This window comes from Akebia trifoliata, chromosome 6, assembly GCF_017979445.1.
Source record: "Akebia trifoliata isolate Shusen 1 chromosome 6, ASM1797944v1, whole genome shotgun sequence".
NCBI classification, from domain to species: domain Eukaryota; kingdom Viridiplantae; phylum Streptophyta; class Magnoliopsida; order Ranunculales; family Lardizabalaceae; genus Akebia; species Akebia trifoliata.
In genome coordinates, this window is record NC_141380.1 from 1,842,156 (window position 1) to 1,864,779 (window position 22,624).

The 22,624-nt window shown below is 36.0% G+C and overlaps 2 protein-coding genes, 1 non-coding gene and 1 pseudogene across 8 annotated transcripts; 1 reads left to right on the top strand and 3 right to left on the bottom strand.

Moving 5' to 3' along the window:
• The first annotated feature begins 432 nt into the window (after window positions 1–432).
• SAC8 (SAC domain-containing protein 8) lies at window positions 433–10,063 on the top strand. 5 transcript variants are annotated; one of them, XR_015179079.1, is made up of 20 exons: window positions 433–738; window positions 1,012–1,086; window positions 2,486–2,613; window positions 2,718–2,830; window positions 2,949–3,006; window positions 3,484–3,540; window positions 3,637–3,670; window positions 3,847–3,927; window positions 4,031–4,137; window positions 5,095–5,181; window positions 5,271–5,348; window positions 6,554–6,618; window positions 7,356–7,454; window positions 7,571–7,670; window positions 7,879–7,987; window positions 8,072–8,144; window positions 8,438–8,531; window positions 8,805–8,891; window positions 9,377–9,462; window positions 9,674–9,705. XR_015179079.1 is itself a non-coding variant. In XM_086444874.1 (20 exons), exons 1-20 carry the CDS (start codon window positions 588–590, stop codon window positions 9,799–9,801), a joined length of 1,791 nt encoding a protein of 596 aa, XP_086301000.1. In that variant the 5' UTR covers window positions 434–587; the 3' UTR covers window positions 9,802–10,063. The 5 variants fall into 5 exon arrangements, 4 of the variants coding, with proteins under 4 accessions (XP_086301004.1, XP_086301000.1, XP_086301001.1 ...); XM_086444874.1 differs by having other exon boundaries at window positions 434–738; window positions 9,396–9,462; window positions 9,674–10,063; XM_086444875.1 differs by having other exon boundaries at window positions 435–738; window positions 2,721–2,830; window positions 9,396–9,462; window positions 9,674–10,063.
• A 755-nt stretch (window positions 10,064–10,818) lies between these two features.
• On the bottom strand, window positions 10,819–14,508 carry LOC147399500 (selT-like protein). Its single transcript, XM_086444879.1, has 4 exons — window positions 14,229–14,508; window positions 14,035–14,102; window positions 11,712–12,030; window positions 10,819–11,422 (listed from the first exon to the last, which is right to left on the bottom strand). Exons 1-4 carry the CDS (start codon window positions 14,376–14,378, stop codon window positions 11,303–11,305), a joined length of 657 nt encoding a protein of 218 aa, XP_086301005.1. The 5' UTR covers window positions 14,379–14,508; the 3' UTR covers window positions 10,819–11,302.
• Window positions 14,509–16,405: 1,897 nt separating this feature from the next.
• On the bottom strand, window positions 16,406–16,479 carry TRNAN-GUU (transfer RNA asparagine (anticodon GUU)). The gene has a single exon. It is a non-coding gene; the product is annotated as a tRNA-Asn (tRNA).
• Window positions 16,480–17,799: 1,320 nt separating this feature from the next.
• On the bottom strand, window positions 17,800–20,887 carry LOC147399502 (zinc finger CCCH domain-containing protein 66 pseudogene; annotated as a pseudogene). The gene is made up of 2 exons (XR_015179080.1): window positions 20,729–20,887; window positions 17,800–20,264 (listed from the first exon to the last, which is right to left on the bottom strand). The product of XR_015179080.1 is annotated as a zinc finger CCCH domain-containing protein 66 pseudogene (transcript).
• Between the last annotated feature and the right edge of the window lie 1,737 nt (window positions 20,888–22,624).

Sequence of the window (22,624 nt, forward strand, 5' to 3'; positions counted from 1 at the left end):
AAAAGCATCTATGATTATGTGTGCATCATCACATCAAAACGTACAATCGATGCACATTTTATTCGTTACTTCTGCATTTATGATTAATTGTGCCCCATCACATCAAAATCTACAATCAATCCACATTTTATCGTTCAGCATTATCTTATAACAAAACTGCTCAAAATCACCAATCGGAGTTTTCTTGGGTGAGGTAAGTGGGCCTCAAAAAATATCTACGTGGCATTTCTGAATAATGGAGTCAGGACAGCAATGTCTTTTCAATTATTGGAGACCAAACTTAGCCACTTTTCTATTGGTTATATAATATGATTAGAGCATGATTGGTACACTGTTTATTGTAAAATGATCTTCATTCAGTAAATCTTCAAATTCTTAAGGGTACTAATGTCATTCAAAAAAAAAAAAAAAAGGTAGTTGAGACATGAATGCTTTCGTGTCCCAAGCAGCCAAGTTGACGTGATTCTTTCATTTCTTCTTTCCCCTGTTTCGACTATCGATCAATCTTTCTTCGAAGCATTTAGAGCTGAAGGTCTCTTAGGGTTTTCTGTTTCGGTTGTAAAATTTCTGATTCAAAGAATTTAAAGATGGAAGATCGAGTGTCCACAGAGGGATTCAAGCTCTGCAACCAGATGGAATTGCAGGAATTCCCAGACAAGTTCGTGATTAAATCCTTGGATTCTTCTGAACAGGCCTTCTCGATCGATCGCTCTGATGGGAATTTTCATCTTGAAATTGGTTAGGATCTCTTATTGTTATTCTTCTTCTCTCTGTCTCGCATTTGAAAAGCTGTAATTAACACCAACTTGTTCAAACTCTAAGGTTTCCGAGTCTATTTAGTTTTTGAATTTCAGATGCAGATTGCTTTATATATAAACCTAATATGCCTTCCAAGTTTTAACACCGAAGTTCATTACAAAAACTTCACCTTTACTAACTAATAGAACTCTCATAATCTTCATTTGGGTAATTGGGTTGGAAATGTGTTAATTCTTCTATCTATTAATGCAGGAAATTATTCTTCTGGGACTCCTACCAAAGTTTCTAAAATTTATGGCGTGGTTGGAACAATTAGGCTACTTGCTGGTAATTATTCCATACTTCGTAATTAAGGAATTTAGGAATATATATGTATATAAAAGGCTGCTGGCATGCAAGTTATGATTTATTAAATCCATATTAATTAACATGCACATAGTGTTTATTAAATGCTGAGCTCAAAGTTCTGGGATAAAGCTTTGATGATGATGTTTATTAAAAGAAGGAATTTAGAGCGCATTGTTCTCTTGATTCGATTAAGGCAAAAAAATAAAATATAGAAAATTGGTTGGTTATGAGATCGAAAGAAAACAAACACACAAGAACACATGATTTACGTGGTTTGGTAAAATTGCCTACGTCCACGGGCAGGGCGATGAATATTTCTTATTGATGGATTCACAAAAACAGTACAAAAATAGAGTTTTCCAGAGAACAAATGTATATAGCGTCCTAGGGATTCAAACGTATTTTCTAGTACCAAAAATATCCCCAGAAGTTGTACGGAGTATGGACGCTCCCCAAACCCCTGGCACTCTGCGACGAAACTGATCCTGCATACGTCGACCGAAGTAACCTGAGATTAGGGCCAAAACTAACAGCTGTGTTATCTTGCTTTTTGAGCAAGAAATCAATTTCAAAGTTATTTTCATTTGTTAGCCACTTTTCTATTGGTTGATATGTATACATAGATCTATCAAAAAAAATAAAAAGATCCTATACATAGAATTTGTAAGCATGGTTTAAATATCTGAATGTATTGGTTTGATACGTATCGGTATCGATCAAGACTGTTGCAAAACATTGACCCCAAAACATGCATGTTTCGGGAATGTATCGGCTGATACCGTATTGATTTTTTTCATTAACTGAAACATTCAATCGATACGACATTTTAAACCATGCTTGTAAGTGTGACATTGTTTACTGAACCTTGTTTTCTCTAATGAGGTGTTCAAATAATTATACTTCATCTTTATTTGATGGACTCTGAATGAAATTCCAATAGCTGTTATTTGTTGATGATATCAAGTAAGTGACAGTTTCAAGATATTGGAAACTAAATCAAACCATATGAAGATGACCCAGCATGCTTAGAAAATAAGAATTCTTTACTATTCCTGAGTTCCTACTCCTATTCTGAATCGTCAATTTTAGTAAAAAATATTTCTTTAAACAAATTTTCGGTGCCCTGGGTGTTTAATTGTAAGACATCATTACCTCTGCAATTATTTAAACAAAAAAACAAAGATATTTTATGCCCCCTAGATTCATATATGCAAGTTGCACGTGAGATTTAAGATGCCCATGATGTTTTAGGGCAAGTGGTTTCACTGGCTTAAACTCTTTTGCAAATGGAATGGCATGGGAAACAGTGTGCCATGCCATCTTTGTTCTCTAGCTGCAAAATTGAATTTTTGAGCTTTATTTCTTATTTTTGATACAGGAACATATGTACTTGTAATTACTTCTTGCGAGGATGCTGGCATGTATCTTGGTTTCCCAATTTTCCGAGTAACATCTTTGAAATTTATGGCCTGCAACGAGAATTTGAAGCTTTCAAATTTTCAAGAAGTAAGAATTTTCAATTTTCTTGGTACTAAATATGTGTAGGTTTATTATTGCCTACAATTTTATTATATTCTGGGACTTGGTAGAAAAATGGTTTGATTATGAAGCAGGCAAATGATCCTGTGCAGAAAAGAGATGAGGCTTACTTTACGAGTCTCTTGAGGACCGTGGAATCAACTCCAGGCTTATATTATTCCTATGAAACAGATCTGACATTAAAGTTAGTACTTTTATTGTGCGTTGTATCAAAGCAGATTATTGATAGAGTATCTTCAGACTTTAATTTCTAGATCGTGTCAAACTGATGTTTGCAAGGTGTATCTGATGATGTTTACCAGCTTACAGAGAAGGTGCAAGTTAACAGAAGGGAGGACAAGCAAACCGCTTTGGAAACAGGTCTGTTGGTATATGGAGTTCTTGTGTTCTGTGCCCATAAGCAGAATGGGCACAGATAAGGAACCCCACTAGTCGATTACTTTTTTGTCTCTTCTCCAGTTACATGATCTTCTGTTATTTAGTTCACTAGAAGGTGGCATGTGCAAATGCACATGTATCTGAAGGGCTTATTTGTAACTTAAGATATTAATTAAAGTGTGATTTTGAAGATTACATGGTAAAAAATATATTTTTGTAATTTTAAAAACTAACCAACGTGATTTTAGGGACGTGAGATTGCAATTTTCTTGATTTTTTAACCAAAATGACCCTTCTTATATTAAGTTTAAATGTTAAGGTGCGGGCATTTTTGGAATCCACATTTTGGTGTCAAACCATTTGTACTCCGCCCTTTCTCATTAGAATAGTAAAGATGTCCATTGCTCCATTACATTTTCAGCTACTTCTTGAGGTTCTAATATTATATTTGCATTACAGGCTGACCCTCGCTTTGTTTGGAACAGAAATTTGTTGGAAGAGCTTATCGAGTGGAAGGTTAGATTAGATATGTTAGTATAGGATTTTTGAAACTCTGATATCAGTAATATTTTTTTCTTATTTCTGACATGCCATCACTTATGCTTGATGCAGCTTGATGCATTCATTATTCCTTTGATACAAGGAAGTATCCTAAAGCTGATTATCGGTTATGCTTTCCTAAGGATTTTTCTTTCCTGATTTCTATCTCTCTTTCCATCTTTCTCTACGTGCTGTGTGTAGATTGTTTTATTCAGATTATAGCCAAACCGGGTCCAATACGTGTGAATTTTTTGTTGTTTTTCACTTAACCATGGGGCTTAGGTTTTCGGACTGTACAATTCACGCTTAAAGAGTCTCTTGCTAAGATTACTTTAATTTCAAGGAGGTGCACACGGCGTCTAGGTATGATGATATGAAATAATTACTGCATGCATTAATTGATATAGTTATGTAGAAGCATTCATGACATGGTCAACTGTGGTGTGGGAATGTGGTGAAATTTTAGGAACAAGAATGTGGAGAAGAGGAGCTAACCTTGAAGGGGACACTGCTAATTTTATTGAAACTGAGCAATTGCTGGAGTTTGAAGGTTTTAGGTCCTCATTTTTGCAGGTATTTCTATAGATTTCATGCTTCTTCAGATGTTACATGCATGTTTTATCTTGCAATGTGACCTTTGGAGTGAACTAGTTACTGTCAATTGCCATATTGTAGCTAGTCAATTTGCAATTGATTCATTGTTTTTGTAATGGAACAATATGCATGTCAGTGGACTGGGTATATGCATTTGCCAGCTTAATCATTATTACTTAAACTTGAATAGGGAACCGTGCCTTCATTTAAGCATCATATGAGACTTTTGAACACTTTAAGGATAGGGGTATGTGAATCATATTTTAGCATGCATAGATGGTTATACACAACTCAACCTTTGTTAGCGTTAGTTTTTCATTCCAGTCCAAAGTATGGATGTTTGAGGGATTTTAGTATTAGCCCTTGGAGGAGATAAAATGAAGGAAATTGTTTAAGATGGCTTGGGCATGAACTGTACAAATAAGACCAATAACATCTACAGTGGAAAAAGTGATTTGGTTCAACTCGAAGGTTCTAAAAGGGCAAGAGGAAAGCTGGTAATGACATGGATGGAGGTAGGGTTGAATGACGAAATAGGATTCATGTTGCGGACCCCAATGTTTTTTATAAGTAGTAGATGCTGATGATAATAAGTACTTAGTAATACTTATCAGGAAAAGAAAGTTACTTGATACAAAGTTACAAACAATTTTTTACCCATTAGCCTATGAAAAGATAATGCATGCATGCACGCACATGTCTTATTTCAAATAGCTGTTACTCATCAGTTTTGACAAACCCATTGAAATTTGGACCTTAATCTGGTATGAAGAAGTTACACCAACTTTATGCATTTGGGGTTGCTTCATAAATTCTTTTGCATGTAAAATTTACTTGCTATTGTAGGCACAAATTTAAATTCCGACATTCCTACCTTAATAGTTAATATATATGATCATGTTTCAATGCATAAAATGCTGATTATCTGTTTTTAAGATTCGAGGTTCAATTCCACTTCTTTGGGAGCAAATTGTGGATTTGAGCTACAAGCCACAGATTAAAATCATTAATCATGAAGAAACAGTAAGTGAATTTCTCTTGGTTGTTTGCTTTCATCCTGTGATTTTATAACAGTTAGCATCTAATCATGCAGACTTGTATTTCCTTTCTAGCCAAAAGTCGTGGAACGCCATTTCCTTGATCTCACCCAAAGATATGGAGAGACCATTGCTATTGACCTGACTGATAAAGTAAGGGTTTTCTCTTTTATCATTTGTATTTCTTTTCTTTCAATTTATTTATTCCAGAGCATGAAATCTGACCTAAAATTTTATTGCTCACTTGATATGCATACATTGTTCATGTTTTTGTCTGTTTAAAGAAAAATTAGCTTATGCTTCAGTTGGCTATTATGTTGGTGGAATCTAATGAGGTTCATTATGTTGAAACATGATGTATTTCGTTTATCATTGTTTTATAACTCACAGCCTCTATATCACTGTATTTATTTTTGTCTTTATGCAATTGGTGTTCTTGCTGAGATTGATTTGCAAGGACAGAGACACATGTGTCAGTGTCCAATATGTATATAAAGTGTCTGGCATGACTCTTTTGAGAAAAGCTCAAATGGCTTACACATACATACACATGTATTATAGTATATTATTTTACCTATATTTAACTCAGAACTTCTTTCATTAAAAAAAATTGGGAAAGAAATATGTGACAAATGAAAGAAGACATTTCAATGCATCAATAAATCAAAGTAGATTTCTAATATCAAACCATTGTCTTGTTTAGGAACTTAATAATTTAGTATATGAAGGAAGGACTGAAGCAGCCCTCTCTTATAAGTCATTTTTAATAGATAATCATTAAAAAAATAGGGTGACACTACGTGGCATGTTCAGAGGTGTCTCCATTTGTTGGTACCTGTTTGATTCCTCAAAACTCCTAAAAGCACCTTGTCTTTGTTGCATGGTGAAATTGTTAATTTGGTGGGGATTGATGCATCTTTAGATTGCCTGATTCCATTGGCTGATGTCATCCACATCCAACCCAATTGATATAGAACTAGCTTTGAATTGGTTAGTGGTGGTAATGGACACAGAGGATGTCATTATTGCTCATTATATGGACCTCTTAAGAGTTAGAACTTCAGAAAGGCTGATTTGCTATTTCTTTTAATGCAGGATTCACTATACTTAGACCAGAACACCTGCATACATATGCTTAAACAACTCTTTAGCTTTATTAGGTTTTTCTTATTGATCAAATTTTCTATTCATTGCCATTTATACGATGGAGAGGGCCAGCACATACTATTTGATTTAGTTGTTCCAATATATGACTTGTTATCTTGAATGGGACTGCTACTTTGAGGGACTAGAGCTCATGTTTAATGTTCTGTTTTTTATATATATATTTAAGTGTTCTTTTTGCCTTTCTACTGTAGCATGGTGATGAAGGTCAACTAAGTCTGGCATATGCAGCTGAAATGCAGAGGCTTCCACATGTTAGGTGACTTTCTTGTTTATAATTTTATTCCCACATATTCTATATTCAATAAATTTTTCCTCTCTTGATTTGAATGGTGGAATTGGATTAGTTCATTCAATCCCATATTTTAGGGACAAGGCTTTGACAACGATAATTTTTTCCTTCTTGTGATTCATAAAATAAACAAATAGATATAAAAAAATCCTGGTTTTGTATTGTTGTCTGGAAGTTGGAAATCTTGCTGCCCAAATTTCTGTGAAATGATAATGAGTACTTCCATTGTAGGAATAAATACTCAGTTTCAGTACTCAACTTGGTTGGACCAAGGACCGAGTCACTGTAATTTGGCTGAATTTCTCCCATATTTATATGGTATTTATTATTACTCAAGCTTGTACTACCCCTAATTGCTTTCTCCACTCAATAGCAAGACCAGTTTCCCAAGGCCTTGGACCCCTCACTAAATTTCTAGAAAATAAAGGTGTCCATTTACCAAGAATCCAAAAGTTGTAGAAATGGAAACATTGAATTTTTTTTTATCTTGTGTGTATTGTAGTTTATGTAAACATATATTACTTTAGTGCGGTGAAATTTACTTTAGTGTGGTGTGAAATTGTCATGTTAGATGGGTAATTTTCATAATGTTGCTGCCCTCTGTTGTTTCAATTTCAAGAATTTTCTCTCAAGGAAATCCTACATTATTTTTGACAACTTAATTTACTTCTTAACTCTATGTTTTTTATACAACTGCTTCTCAGATATATTTCCTTCGATTTCCATCGCTGCTGTGGCAAATCAAACTTTGATGGCCTTCAACTTCTCTATGATCAAATCTCTGAGGACATTGAAAAGCAAGGGTAATGAGATTGGATAGATTACAAGTTTTAGAACAGTTCTTGTAAGAACATTTCTATTCCAGCTATACTGGTTACCAGTGATACCTTTTTAATTTGTTACTATTCCAGCTGAGCAGATACTTTCTCGTAGACTTGGAAGGAGAAATACTAGCAGAGCAGAAAGGAGTTTTTAGGGTTAACTGCATTGATTGCCTTGATCGAACAAATGTTACCCAGGTATGATAATTTTTCTTTAGCTCCATGTGGTATGTTATGGACTTATAGTTACCTCATCTTTTCATATAGAACTGAGGATCCTCTCTGATGTATTTACAGTTTCTCTCTGCTTTCTAATGAAAATGCATTTTATCCATAACAGAAGAAAAAAACTTCAGTCCTTTGTTGCAAATTGATTCATGAACTTTTTTCAAATGTCTTCTTTCAGAGTTTCTTGGCTCGGAAATCTTTAAATTCACAGCTGCAGAGGATGGGAGCAATTCCTTCCACAGAGCATATATCCATGATCAGTGACATTTATGAGAAGTTCAAGATATGTAAGAAATTGATTCTAGTTTTGTTTTTCCCTTGTTAAGTCGGAAGATGCCCTTGTAGTTATGTTGTCTACTTTATTGTGATAGTATGGGTTGAACAAGGGGATGAGATAAGTCTGGAATATTCTGGGACAAATGCGTTGAAAGGGGACCTCGTCAGGTATCCCTGTTGCAGACATCTCTTAAGTTGCTCAATATCCTGCAAGAAACTAAACTCTGGAATCATGATAATTTTATAAGAATTTATTGTTGATTTTTTAACAGAAAAACAGATTTAAGTTTCTGATAGTTCATGTATTATTTCCTTTCTAAAATTTTATTGTTTTAAATAGAAATCTGTGCTTAAAACTACTGATGATGAGTTCTTTTGCAAAGTATTTGCATAATGCAATATAAAAGTTAATACAAATTTATCCTTTTTTGCAAATTAATTTCGGTTCCACAACATTGCAGATTTGGAAGACAGACTGTGTCAGGACTGATTAAGGATGGAATGAGTGCTGTTTCACGATATTATTTGAATAATTTTCATGATGGCATTCGACAGGCAAGATCCCTAGTCTCTCCTACTTTATGATACCCAGATACCTGTATATGATCATAATATAATAGTATCAGTAGAATACATTACTGATACAGGTATGATGCTTCCAGAATTTTATTTATAACAATAATCACATAAAAGTAATATATTAATACATGTATCATATTGAATAAATATTCTGACATTATTAATTTGTAAAATAAAAAATTTAGTGCTCTGATTCGATTATCAATTTGTGTGTTTGAAGATTTCCTCAATTCCATGTAATTATTGTAGGATGCAATGGATCTCATCAGTGGCCATTACACTGTCAGCAGAACTTGCCCTTCTCCATTCCAGCTGAATGGGTTTGAATCATTCTCGGTGAGCAATATCACAGTCTACCCCTGTTTGGGACTATATTTCAAATACCTAGTTGTGTAACTCCAGTACTTCCCACCACCTGCCATCAGATCAGTGGTCCATCTCATTCAACAATGACATTCTGCTTGATGGTTCAAAGTTTCTGTTACTTGGATTGTCTAATTATCAGATTGGCAACATTCTTATGGACAATAAATAACAAAAATAAAAAAAAATCCTGACAGTCATTTCTTTTTCTCACCTGTCCATATAATGTGTTGTCAGATGGCTCGAGAATTCAGGATAATCCAAGTGGTGGGATTTTTGGGCTATGGCCAAAACAAGATGTTGCATCAATGGGAATGCCCAGTGTTTGAATGGCAGTTATGGGAATATATATATATATATATAGTTAATGCCTTATATGGCTATATTGGAAATGCTCCATGAATTTTCGTTCTTGCTGGACATTTTGGTCTTTCACCATTATTTCTGATATTTTTCAGCCTTCATGTTAAATCGCAGTATCTCCCAGTCGCATCGGTCTTTATAGTTGGGGGCATTACACTAACATCAATCACGCTTAACCAAGGTCAATAGCTCATCACTCTTTTTTTTGCAGCACTAAACACATATTCCTTTTTCTTATTTAATTCCTTTAGAGATAACTGCGGATGCTTTAGACATCTTTAGATAGAACTGAATGGAGGATCAACCCAAAATTCTTGGGATAAGGCTTTGTGACGATTATTACTATAGGTAATTGATAGTGTCTTACATTCAATCCATGGTTTATATTTCAGTGGGACGAAATGCACAACACTTCATGTCTTCAATACTATGGGCTGGTTTGACAGCTGGTGTAATGGCAGTAGTGAAAGCTAATGGGAGGCAGTTCTGCTCCAGACCTCGCCTGTGTGGTCTTCTGTAAATCGTCTACAGTTTTGATTCAGAATTGTCTCAAATTTTTATCTTTTATTTTCTTTTAGTTGGGTAAGCTGGACTTCAACCCACGACCTCAAAGTTGGTTTACAAGATGTCAAACCAACTGAGCTTATGGGTCTGAGCCCTATTCCAAATTAGAATGTAAGAGGCAAAAATATAAGATTTTTGCCTGTAGAAAATGTAAGGATATGCTTGGATCATTTTTGTGCCAGAAAATGATGATTATTATTATTATTATAATTAATTTATTTTGGTTTTTTTTTTTTTGTTGAAAGAAAGGGTTTTAATAATATTGTCATCTGACACAAAAATGATGATCCAAAACAAATGTAAGATTTAATTTGTGGTTGAATATCCCTCCATGATGCATGAAGCCTTGTAATCTGAATGAAATACTATTCAGAGCAGCAACTTCTCCATTAGCAGCAACTTGTAATATGTTCTACTTTGTTGACTTTATAAGGCCACTTGCAGAGTCGCAGTATTTTTTTTTTGGTTCAGAGTTCCAGAAAATAATTATTAAGGATGCAGCAGGGCTGTAAGTCGGACCTCTTCTACGTTAGACAGTCTATAGATGTTGTTTATATGAGGTCCATGTGGCATCCCATAATTACCAAAAACATGATTGGATGCCACGCAATTCTTTTTGTAATTTTATAATTTATGCCACGCAACCCTGACAACTCAAGAGGGAAAAAGAAGAAAATTCCGCACAAGTTGATCAACGGATTTTAAATTTGGGATTTCAACTGTCATTCCTTTTAGAAACCATTGTTCAGGCAAATAGTTGTTTTTATTTTTATGAACATAAAGTATGGTGAAAGAATAAATAGTGGTGAGGATTTTGACCTTTAACCTTATTCATTGTCATGGGTGGGGTTCTTTTTCCATTTTTTTCCCCAATATATATATATATATATATTAGAAAATGTTTTGTTACTTTGTTGATCACATAAAACAACAGCCTAATTTAATAAAAACAGATTATAGTTGGTACTTGGTGTATTTGAAAGATTATTATATCCAACATATGGGTAGAGCATAAGGAGGCACCATACCCACTGTTTGAAGAGTTTTGTAAACTGTTTGATACGCCACAAATATAGATTTAGCACTCAACCACACCCATATACACACAACCTTAGAAATAAGTTACGTGCCAGCATCCCCAGCCAGCCAGCCGTCTGTAGAAATAAGATTCAGACGCTTTAAAACTCAACCCCATTATCGTACCACCTTGAATGACTGGTGAAAAACAACAAAACCACTCCAGTCATGGCTTAGTTTGCCGATGGTGCATTAAGAAAGATACCACTACCTTTGTCATTTAAATGTTGAATTCAGTAACAATCTGATTTACAAGTTGAAGTACCCCCCCCCCCCCCCCACAAAGGTACTTGAAATTTTGATTATCTACCATGTAACCAAAGCATCAGACTGCAGCAACTATTTCAGTAGATCAAAGACTTCAAAGCCTTACAGATGAACTAGGACCATAGACCTGCTCCAAGGCCATCAACAAACCTTGAATTGGCCAATTTCTTGCCAACAATCTCCTTCAACTCAAATTCGCCTGGGAACCTGTGCTCCCCCATTTTAGAAAAAACCTACAATGTCCAATAGAGGAATAAACAAAACGACGATGAATGGAGGGATTGACAATGCCCTATGCAAACTGTCAAACTATATAAACCTTTCGTTGTAGGAGATCTTCTACATATGTGGATTGGAGATCCACATGTACTTAATTCCCATTCTACCTCTAATTTTGTCCCAACAGAGACCTATAAATGTGTTTTCTCAGAAAAAGGATTTTCCTTTCAAGTGAATATTTAACTTTACTAAATATGAGCTTTTCAAGAAAAGAAAAAAATAAAATAAAAATAAGTCACTTACCAATTCACCATTGCAGTATACTTCAAAAGCTCCAGAACTTTGCAGAAAGGATTGCACGAAATTGCCAAGAAGCCAAGTGGTTGCTATGGTTCCAAATCTATTTTGGCGCATAGAGAAGTACCAAGGAGGTGGTGTCATAAATCCCAATCTCGGGAAAATTTGTTCGCCTGCTATTACAATTCCAACTACACCTATTTGAAAAACTGGTACCAATTTGCTAAGTAGACGTTTTGGAAGTGTTGGGGGATAATTTGCAAGAATAACATTGATCCCAGGGAATGATGTTTCCAGCATCTTCTTCATTGTCACTGCAGTTCCCCTGCCAAAGCAACCATATACCTTAGATTATATATAAATCAGAAGATTTTCAAATAACACAATACATTTCCTGCATTAGTAAATAACCCATAGTCCTAAATTTAAGGAACTAAAAAGGGTCACTTATTAGAAACAAAAGTAAATAATGACAATCGGAAAATAAACCATTTTCAAAGACCAATAGCAAGGAAAAAAAAGTTATTACTTCAAAGCAAGCACAAATCTTAGCAATTATCAAGCATCTTTTAGATGACATCCATGCAAAATCAGCATAACTTCACATTTAAGCTCCCAGAGTGCATTAGGATCAGGGCTTGAGTGATGCTGATATGGCCTTAATCCCCGTATAATACATGCAAAGCATTAAAACTTTGAACCCATTAACCTAGCACTTTCTATGGAAAGCATCACAGTAGCATCGCCAATGAATGCTACATTAAGTACCTTTTTGAACACTAAAATGCATAAAGTGTGTCTCAATCCATATAAGACCAAGGATAAAATTATCAACGCAAAAGATCAAGACATAAATAAAAATGGAAGCCAAATATCAGCTCTTGCCATTGAAAAAAGAAAAAGAAAAAAGCAATGTCTCTATGAAGCAAGGTGGTGTTGTTAGGCATAAACTCTACATTGTTCTAGGAACAAGCTTCTAATATTCATAAGAAATATATGAAATAAATGAATAAACAGAACAAAAAGAAAAAGAAATTAGTAACAAAAGAAGTTAGTGACTCTTCTTGCTTATGATTTACCATAATAATCAAATAATCTCAAAGAAGGAAATTTGGAACATCAAATGATTACTATGTGATGTCCATGAAGCAAGAATTCTCCTTCTTAATCATTTTAAGGTTTTTATTACTTGTTCATGTATCGTATTTTCTATTAGTTATTTTCAATTTAGTAATGTATAAGGCTAATGTGATAAATTAGTCGATTGGAACTCTGGAAGTGAACAAGGTACACTTTTAGCAAGCATAGTGATGTTAACGCTGATGGTTGATAACAAGCTGATGAGTTATTTGATAACCCATTGATATCAATCTCAAGTGTCTTTTTTCCTTCTTACATAATTCTCAAGCTATTAAGAGTTTAACATTATCACGGCAGAATGGTGGTACCTAGACCATGCACACTGGAGTTACTATTATAAATGAAAGGAAGATGTGAGTTCAAACATGTGCTCTTTTTTCAAATATTTCAAAGCCAAAAAACAATTCCATCGACATTAGTAAGATCTTAACAACTCCACTGCTATATAATTTCCTATTGACATTAAAAATAACACATCGAAGGACTTAAAGATAAATAAACCCTAGATGTTAGCAACCCTTTTCCGTTGACAACATGGTCTTAATACATGCAACCATACCTTTAAATCTCGTCTGAGACTGAGACAACTCGTTCGATTCGTCTCTGTATCGTCCACCAACGAGACGGATAAGACAATTCATCTCAAAACCCTAACATACACTAAAGAGACTTTCCATTGTCTCATTGTTGAATGAGACAACTCGGTCTTATTCTTAGATGAGACGAGACGTCAAAACGAGTTTTAAAACCATGCATGCAACTGTCCCACAACCGAGTTTATATGTATATATTTGTAATAATCTCCCATCTTAAACAAAAAGAGTTTGTAATACAAAGAAACACCACCACACCAACTTTGATCTGCACATTATTGAAATAATACACTCTTAGTAAAGCACAACCCAACATCTAACATGAATCAAAGCTTCTTTTTTTCCTATCGATAGGTATGAATCAAAACTACAAGAGGCAGTATTTGAAGGGGTTTTCCTTTTCTCAATGATCAAATAAATTCAACAACTTCCACCCACAGACAGATTTAATCTTCGGAAACATTTTCGATAAAACGATTACCAGAGTATATGCGAACATCCAATTCAATCCAATTTCCAAGAAAACAACAAATAATCCAATAATAAACAGATAATAAAAAACCCAATACAAAGGCGAAGAGGGAAATGTATATAACCTGTAGGAGCAAGAAGAGCAGAAGTTAATGTTGATGGTGGTGCCGATACCGACCCCACCGCCTGTTTTCTGCATTTAGAGCCAAAAAAGAAGAGAGAATTTTTCAATGTAGATAGAACCCAATTGGGAACAACACCACATTTCTTGAATAAATTGAAGAAGATGCATCAATGGAAATTAGGAAAAAAAATTTACCTGAGTGGGGAAATCTAGGGTTTGTTGGAGAAAGGGTTGGCGTTGGTGGTAGTGAGATGGTTTGGGAGGTGGTGGAGTGAACATGTTTAGAAGATCTGCGCAGAATAGAAACAATGGTAACCCTACCAGAAGAACTTGCACTCGATCCATCACTATCAGATCCTCCAAACTCCTAATCTCTGAAACTCAGACCTCAGAGAGAGAGAGAGAGAGAGAATTCTAATTGCGAGGGTGTATGAGCTCTTCCTTCGTCATAGGTGGCCCAGTTATATTAATCGACGCAGACGATGTTCATCTTAGATGGGCCATATTATAAGGGATCTTAATGGGCTTTATTTGAGATGGACTAAGTAAAAAAAATAAATACGAAGGGGTTAGTCTTTAGAATTATTATTACTATTTTTTTTTACTACAAATCAAGATTATATCTGGCCCAATTAATTAGTTGGACCTCAGCCATCTAAGGATCATAGTGTAGATCAGATTAAAAAAAAAAAACAAAATTATTTTAAGCCGATCTAAGACTTTGAAGATGGACGGTCATTGAACTCCAAATCTTAAACGATGGGATTTTAGTATCCCGTCGATAAGATGAATAAAGTTATTACAAGGAACTACGGGAAAAAAGAACTACAGAGGATCCACACCCACTAGTAAAAAGAGGTACTTGGATAGAGATAGCCAATTCATGTATGAGTTGTGTTACCTAATTCATGGGTTCAATTGGAATTCGGATTCGCGATTCATGATTTGCCACTTGAGAATAAACCCAGGTCGTAGGACTAGACAAAGATGAGGGTGTTTGAAGGTTGAAGTGATGAGTAAGGTACAAACGAGATTGAAGATGGCAGATTTTGGGAAGAAAAAGTAAAAGTTTTTTTCTTATTTATTAGTTGAAAATGAGGGTATTTGGTCATTTTTCATTAGTCTATTTATAAAGACCAAGATCAAAGGGGCAGGCTAGTAGTTTGAAATTTTAGAGGGATATTTCAAATATTATTAAACATGTGGAGGGGATGTAAAAAATAATAAGGTAACATGCAATTCCTTTGGATCACTGCATTTCACTAACCCAGAGCGAATTGGACCATGAACTGGTTGGGTTCGAACCAAGTCAAAATTCGGTGCCTTACCAAAGAATTGGGTAACCCTAACGACTAGACATATGGAGAAAAAAAATTATAATAATCTACTTCAACTTGAAAGTTTCAACATCCCGACCAAATATAATTTTCTCACCTTTTTTTTCCAAGGAGGTTACAGCTTCAACTCATATATTCTCTACCAAACTATATGTGAATCGAGAATATAATTTGAAAAAAAAAAAAAAAAAAAAATTATATTTGAAAAAATAATAATTTATATTTATTATTGAATTAATTAACTTGTAATTTATAAATTGTTTTTTCTTTAAAACAAATTAATAGGTTTTCAAATCATATTGTCTCATGGGACCTAATGTTTGTCCACTTTGCTTGAGGTGGGAAGAAAACGCCAACCATGTCTTAATCCATTGCATCGTGGGAAGTTGGATTTGGAAGCATTTTCTTTGCAAGTTCATCATGGACCATTTACCTTGGTTGGTTCAAAGCGTCTTTGAGGGTTGGGGAACCCTTTTTTGGAGACGCCAAAAGACTTTTCGTGGAGTATAATTTCATTCGTGATTTGTTGGAGAATTTGATTGGAACAAAACAAATGCACTTTTGAAGGAAAATACGAGACGATCGATACCATCATTATGTCAATCCTGCATTTGCTGTTTTTTTGGTGCAAGGCAGGTAGAGAGTTTAAGGGGTCTTTTTCTGAAGATTTTGTTGTAAGATGGATCCATATTCATGACATTGCTTATGCTTAATTGTGCCTCTCTTGTATTGTTTCTTTGTGTCAATCATCTCGACCATCTTAATAAAATGATATTTTACTTATTTAAAAAAAACAAAAAAATTGTTTCTTGAATCTCACTGCTCTGATCAAATAAACTCCAACAACTTATTGGAAGGGGCCCAAGAAAATTTATATTTATCGAATCAATTCTGGATAAATCTATATGATTCCAAAACCCAATTCATTATTTAATTGAGTCAAGAAAAAACAATCTTTAAGCATAAATCCAAGAAAGAAGGTGAGGTCTCAAATTAAAACATTTTGAAAAATATGTGGACACACTACACGTAGAGCGCTAGAGGAAGGGCTTGAACCTTCGACCTTGTGGTTAACAGCCACACGCTCTAACCAACTGAGCTACTCCAGCAACCTTGATAAGTTGTTTATATTTATAAATAAAAAAAATTAAACATTTAATACACACGTTTTAGATAACATTTTTCCAATTTCCTTCTGCTGACTCACCACCCAACAAATAAAAACAAAGAAAGAGACGTGTACATAAATGAGCGGTTGGTTTTGGTCTACTCTTTTATAAAAACTCACCTAGAATTATAAAATTCCACGGTTGTGATTTATCTTAAGATGCATGATAAGTTATGCGTCCTTGAGATACAAGTTTTATCCCAACAGTTAACAGATAACATTTATTTATTTGTCTAGTGTACCTAATGATTTTGGTTTTAGTGGTTATGGTTTCTTTTTCTTTGAATTGCCAAAAAGAAATGGCATCCTTGCCCCTTATCATGGGAAATCTTTCTGACAAGCCAATAATCTCTAAGAACGGATCATTTTTTTTATTATTATGAAAAAAACACATGAAAAAACATTTTGGACACTCCATGTCAAAGAGCACCTCTTGCGACTCCGATGACTCCATTGAATCCGATGATCAGAAAAAAAAAGAAAAAAAAAAGATTGGAGGAGGAGAGAGAGAGAGGAGGGAGGAGAATGACCGGCGTGTTCTTCCATCGGAGAAGATGCAAAGGTGTCGAAGAGAGGGATTATGTTCGTGGTGCCGGAGGACAGGGGCGAAGCCAAGATTTTCCTGTAGCGGGGGCAAATTATGGTTAGGTTTATAGTTGAAAAACTTGAATGATGGAAAAATTATTTGTGTTGGAAAATACGATTGGAAGGAGGTGAGGGTTTGGGGACAAACGTAGCATGTAATTAGTTGAAAATATAGGGGTGTCTCAAAATTCTGCGAGGGCAATTGTGAGCTCCGCCCCTGCTAAAGGAGGAGGAGAAGAAAGAGAGAGAGAATGACTGACATGTTGATTCACCGGAGAAGACACAGAGGTGACAAGGTGAGTGGTTGAGGTGTTGGTTCACCTGAGAAGGTGCAGAGGTGACATAGAGGGTGGTGCCCTTAATTGCCCCTCCCCCCCAAGAGTTCACTGGCGTGTCAATGGAACTTCCCCCCTTATTATGTATCCAAATGGTAGGTACTGGGTTTCATCTATTTTAATTCCTATTGATGATCAGCGAATTTTATTCCAAATACCAAAATTATCATTCCCAGAAGTAGGATAAGATAACCCAATCCCCTTCAAGCAGGTGAGAACTAAGATATTAATTCTAAAATCTGAAGGCAGAAAGCACCTTTGAAAAGGTTAGAAAATAGGGATGGTCCAGACGAGTTGCTTCTATAAAAGAAAAAAGGATCATTAAAGTATCAAACACAAAGTAAGAGAAGGCACATCATATAATCATGAAAAATATGTATACATTTCATTGATTCATCTAATCAAACAAGGAAAAAAGACCCCTTCTTCTATCTAGAAAGAGAAGATCAAATAACTAGAAAACCCAAAACAATTTACTTTCTCCTACTCCTTCTAGGAGCCCAAATAAACCTATTTATACCTCTTTTTTAATACTTTTTAGTCTCTGTTGTTCTTTCTTTCTCCTTCTTCCACTAACATATAATAAAAATATTAATGGCAATTAAAAAAATGACAATAAACTTGTTAGGCTAAAGGAGGAGGCAGACATGGAGGAAATGTGGTCTTCTCTTCTAAGCCACCATCTGTTCCTGTTCCATGTACAACTGCTCTGCCCATGATGAGAGCATCTCCAAACCCCCACTGTTAAGATGATACTGCTGTTGTTGCTCATCCAAACCAAATCGCTCCTCCCCCACTGGTGGAGCCCAAGACACGTCGGACCTGTCCACACCCACAGTGGAAGTCATCGAAGCTGGGAGGTCCATGGCAATATTGCTGCCGCTGTGGCTGCTTCGGAATCCAAACGATGCCGACTTCCTAAGCTTGTTCAGCTCTTCTCCTTGAACACCCCAGTCCAATTTACCACCTGGGGAACCCCAATCAGAAAGGGTTGATTGCATATTAGTAGCTGAACTAGTCGGGGTAGTAATCCCAAGGTGATGATGATGATTCACTGCACCACGGTCAATGAAGCTCTGGCTTCGCTTTGCAAAGGCAGCGGACCTAGAATTCATGATGGCAGCTGCTTTAGCCCCAGATGGGTCAAGCCCAAAAGATGTCGGTGTCCTCGCCGGAGAAGATGACAGGTTGGTTGGGTAACTAGAACGAAGCTTCTGGTTCATGTTTTGGCGTAGTTGGATTCCAGTGGGAGAATTCATGTGGGAGGTTGATGATTTTGGTGTGAGTGCTTGTAATTGAGACAATAAAGAAGGATCGAGAGATCCAAATGCATCTTCTAGGTTAGTAGGGTTCACTCCATCAAGCCGACTGTATTCCCCAGACCGACCACCGGACGAGGCTGCAAGAGCAGCCAAGGAGTTGGTCCAATTAGATTGTGAGGAGAAATTTGACATTGCATCCAACAATTGCAGCTGTTGGTGGTGATGATGATCTTCTAGGCCAAGCAAATCAAATTCCAACTCCATATCTCTAGCACTCATTGCAGTCTTAAGTCTGCTACTCGGGAGCTGCAATGTAGGGGGGACGAGGCTAGACTGGTTCTGCCACATGGCACCCCCCATTGGAGATGACGTGGCAGCTGAGGGTGACATAGGAGGTGTTGAAGTAGGAAGCATCAAGACCGACGGGGAGCCAAGACCCAGCGAGTTCATCATAGACATGTCCAAGGAAGACATGTTAGTTGAAGATGATCTAGGAGAAGGTACTGCCGACCCCGTCGAAGGGTATAAGGGACGTAACTCTTCGGGTTTGTGAGCAAAGAAGCACACCCTTCGGGTGCACCCAGTCTCATCCTTGCAAAGCCGAGTCCGATATTGAGCCGGGTGAAGCCAGCACTCAAACACACCATGAGCATACTCACAGGCATCACCATGCCTACAAGTGCCCTTTCGGAATTCAGGGCACGGGACACAGCTATAGTGGTACTTTCGTGGGTCGCGTCTACGGGCATTTTCACCCGGGTGCACAAACGGGCACTCCGTCCAATCATGGGAGTATGCTCTCGAGCAAGGCTTCACCTTGAAAGTATACATCCTGAACTCATCCGTTCCGTAAATACCGTTCTTTATATCTGGCATCGACAGATCGATCGGATACTCTTTCTTCTCGCTCCCATCTTTCTGAGGTTTCGGTTGGCTAACAATTTCATCAGAAGAAACCCATCCTTCACCAAGACTATTACTTCCATTTAGCATCATTTCAAGTCTCTTCTTCCTCAAATTCCAAGCTGGATTTAAAAGCTGAGCGATAAGGTCGCGAGGACGATTTCCATTGGCGTCTACCAAATTAGCATCTGCAGAAGCATCAAGCAAGAGCTTAACGATCTCCAATGAAGCCAAAGATCCACCAGCAACAGCACAGTGGAGGGCGGTCGCCCCATCCGACCCGCATGCCCGGTTTACATCAACCTGACCCTTCGAGAGTATGTAGTTCAATACTCCGACGCACCCGAACATGGCGGACATCATGAGGGGCGTCCTCTCCTCTAAACCCATCTTCCTAGACCCAATCACTCTTCCATACCAGAAACTTGCCTCATCAACATCGAAACCCTCTTCTTCCACCGCATGTTTGAAACTTATTAGATCATCGGACGCAGAGAATTCGAGCAAAATCGAAGAGTTAGAGAAAAAACCCTCTTTTTGCTTCTGTAATTCACCCTCCATGACCAAATTAGTCAGAGATGATTTCCTCTTTGAACCACTGCACATGGAGCACCTGTCTCTTCAATCTACCACTCTTTTTTCTACAAGATTAACAGAGAAAATTCGAAAAATTCAACAAGAGTTCCTCCAATTATCCCCAAAAGAACAAAGACTAAGAACAAATTAAACGGATTTGCAAGAAAAAAATGAAATATTTTAGGGTTCATTCAAAGAAATTAAAACCATAAGAATGATTACGAAGACCAAGTCTACTATTCTAGAAACATACATAGAAAAAAAAGAAAAGAAAAGAAAAAAATGACAAATTAAATAAAAATCAGCAAAAAGTGGAAGAATCGGCCCAAGCAGTCAAATTCTAAAACAAAGTTTGAAACTTTCATACATCAAACCCAAACCTACAAGCAATCTCAAGAAATCAAACCTCAAAACCGACAAATATTTCTTTTAAAAACAATAAAATTCCCCAAATCCCTGAAAATCAGAACATGAGAAACAAGAAGAATCTGTCAAAATTAAAATAAGAAAGAAATTCGAGAGAGCGTACCTTCAAAATTAAGGGTTTCAGAGAGAAACTCGATCGATCTGATCGACGAAGAAAGACTAACTTTCACCTCTTTTTTAAGTATACGAGTGGATGATAAAGAAGTAGAGAAAACAAAGACAACGAGGCTCTCCTTCTACTCCATTTCGTTTTGGTCAAAGAGGCAACTCGCTCACACTTTCCTCCAAATGCAACTCAAACCAAACCAAAATGCAAACTAAATGAAACTTAAATTCAGTTGGCCCCACCCACTCCCATAATATCTGTCTGGCTCAACCGGTTTGGTGTGCCACGTGTCTCAATCTTTTGAAACTCTTTAGACCTTTGTAACCGGTAAAAGATTCCAACCAGTCACCCCTGCAAATTTTCGTGGGCGGCTGCTGATATGGTGGGGTCATATATATCGCGAATAAATCGCGATATTTGAGATAGCGTTTTTGTAATATTCTTGAAAATATCAACGTACGGTAACGTCTTTGCTCACACGCGTCTTCTACGTGTTCCTATCAATGTTTGACGATGATTTTTCAAACAGTGGTCAAAATAATCCAGCCGAGTTTAGTCTTTTTTTTTTAGGCTGCTATTGGCACCCCAAATTTTATTTATTACACCCCTTGCCCAAATACCCTAACCAAAAGGCTACAGTGCTACCAATAAAAAACGACTGTTGTATCTGCCGGATGACGAAATAGGTTCAATGATTGAGAATAAGTAAAGGATTGGGTGTCAATAAAAACTCTCTTTTTAATTTAGATATATATTTGTTCGATTTAGTTAATTATGATTGTGTTTGAGGTGGTGCTGATGAATTTATACCTTAATGGTCAAGTTAGTAATAAAAGGGTTCACTCAAACTTATGACCTCATGAAGAAAAAATTTATAATTATTTTAACATATTTTGAACAAGGGATGATCACTTTTGAAAGGAATTCTTTTCAATATGAAGAAAAATGGAACCTAATTCAATTAGTATGTTTATCAGTCTTCAACGGTATAAGCTTTAATATATGGGGCCAATAGAATGAAAGGTTGAAGTGTTTTTGGGTCTGGATGAAATTTTAAATATGAATATGAGGGGAACCTAACGGCATCACATATTGGAATTCTCCAAACACCTACTAACCTTATTTACTATCAACGGGGGATTGCAGATTGAGTCGTTTATATGTCCTTTCAATATTATGTTCTTTCAAGGTCGGGGGTGCAGAGTTCGCAGCAGACTCTTTTTTTTTTTAATTTTATATGAACTTGTTGAAGTTGTTTGAATGTGTTATAATACGTTGTAATATTGAGATAATAACCTAAATCAAACTTTTGTAATGGTTTGTTTTATCTTTTTCTTGCGTTGATTTCTATGTTTTTATCTCTAATTCTGGTGTGATAAATAATTTAAGAAATCAGGATGTAGTTAGTAAAAATTGGGGTACGATAGCAATTCTCTTTTTTAACTTTTGGAATTTTCTTAGGGGCCAATGTTATTGTCAGGCATGTTTTTAAAATCTCAGAGAAATTAAAATGCAAAAGAAGAGGGATTTCATGTAATTTATGTCTGGTTATAAATATAAATAATAAGATTGTTGACTGATATTATTTTTTATTTTTTTATAAGATATAATTATGGATAAGGACTAAGACTTGGAAGTGAGGCGACAAACAAACCATGGTAACGATGGTCCCCATATTTGGACCGTAGAAAATAAGTAGATTGGTGTTTACAATGTGGCGTACGGGCCCACTAGCTTGGAATTTTAATTCTTTAAAATAAGTGGGTCTTGCTTAGAATACTCTTTGATTTGTATTTATTTATTTATTTTTTATATGATAAGTACCTCTTTGATTTGTATATGAACGATATTAGTCTTATGGTGATTAAAATATTAGAGAAATCTAAATTCCTT

Excerpts from the sequence above, each read along its gene's own strand:
- SAC8 (XM_086444874.1), top strand. The coding sequence starts at position 588 with ATGGAAGATCGAGTGTCCACAGAGGGATTCAAGCTCTGCAACCAGATG. Across the intron at positions 7,455-7,570 it reads GAGGACATTGAAAAGCAAGG|ATACTTTCTCGTAGACTTGG; the intron begins GTAATGAGATTG and ends CCAGCTGAGCAG. Across the intron at positions 8,892-9,395 it reads ATGGGTTTGAATCATTCTCG|TATCTCCCAGTCGCATCGGT; the intron begins GTGAGCAATATC and ends GTTAAATCGCAG.
- LOC147399500 (XM_086444879.1), bottom strand. The coding sequence starts at position 14,378 with ATGGATCGAGTGCAAGTTCTTCTGGTAGGGTTACCATTGTTTCTATTC. Across the intron at positions 14,103-14,228 it reads CCCTAGATTTCCCCACTCAG|AAAACAGGCGGTGGGGTCGG; the intron begins GTAAATTTTTTT and ends CTCTAAATGCAG. Across the intron at positions 12,031-14,034 it reads TGCTCTTCTTGCTCCTACAG|GGGAACTGCAGTGACAATGA; the intron begins GTTATATACATT and ends TTGCTTTGGCAG.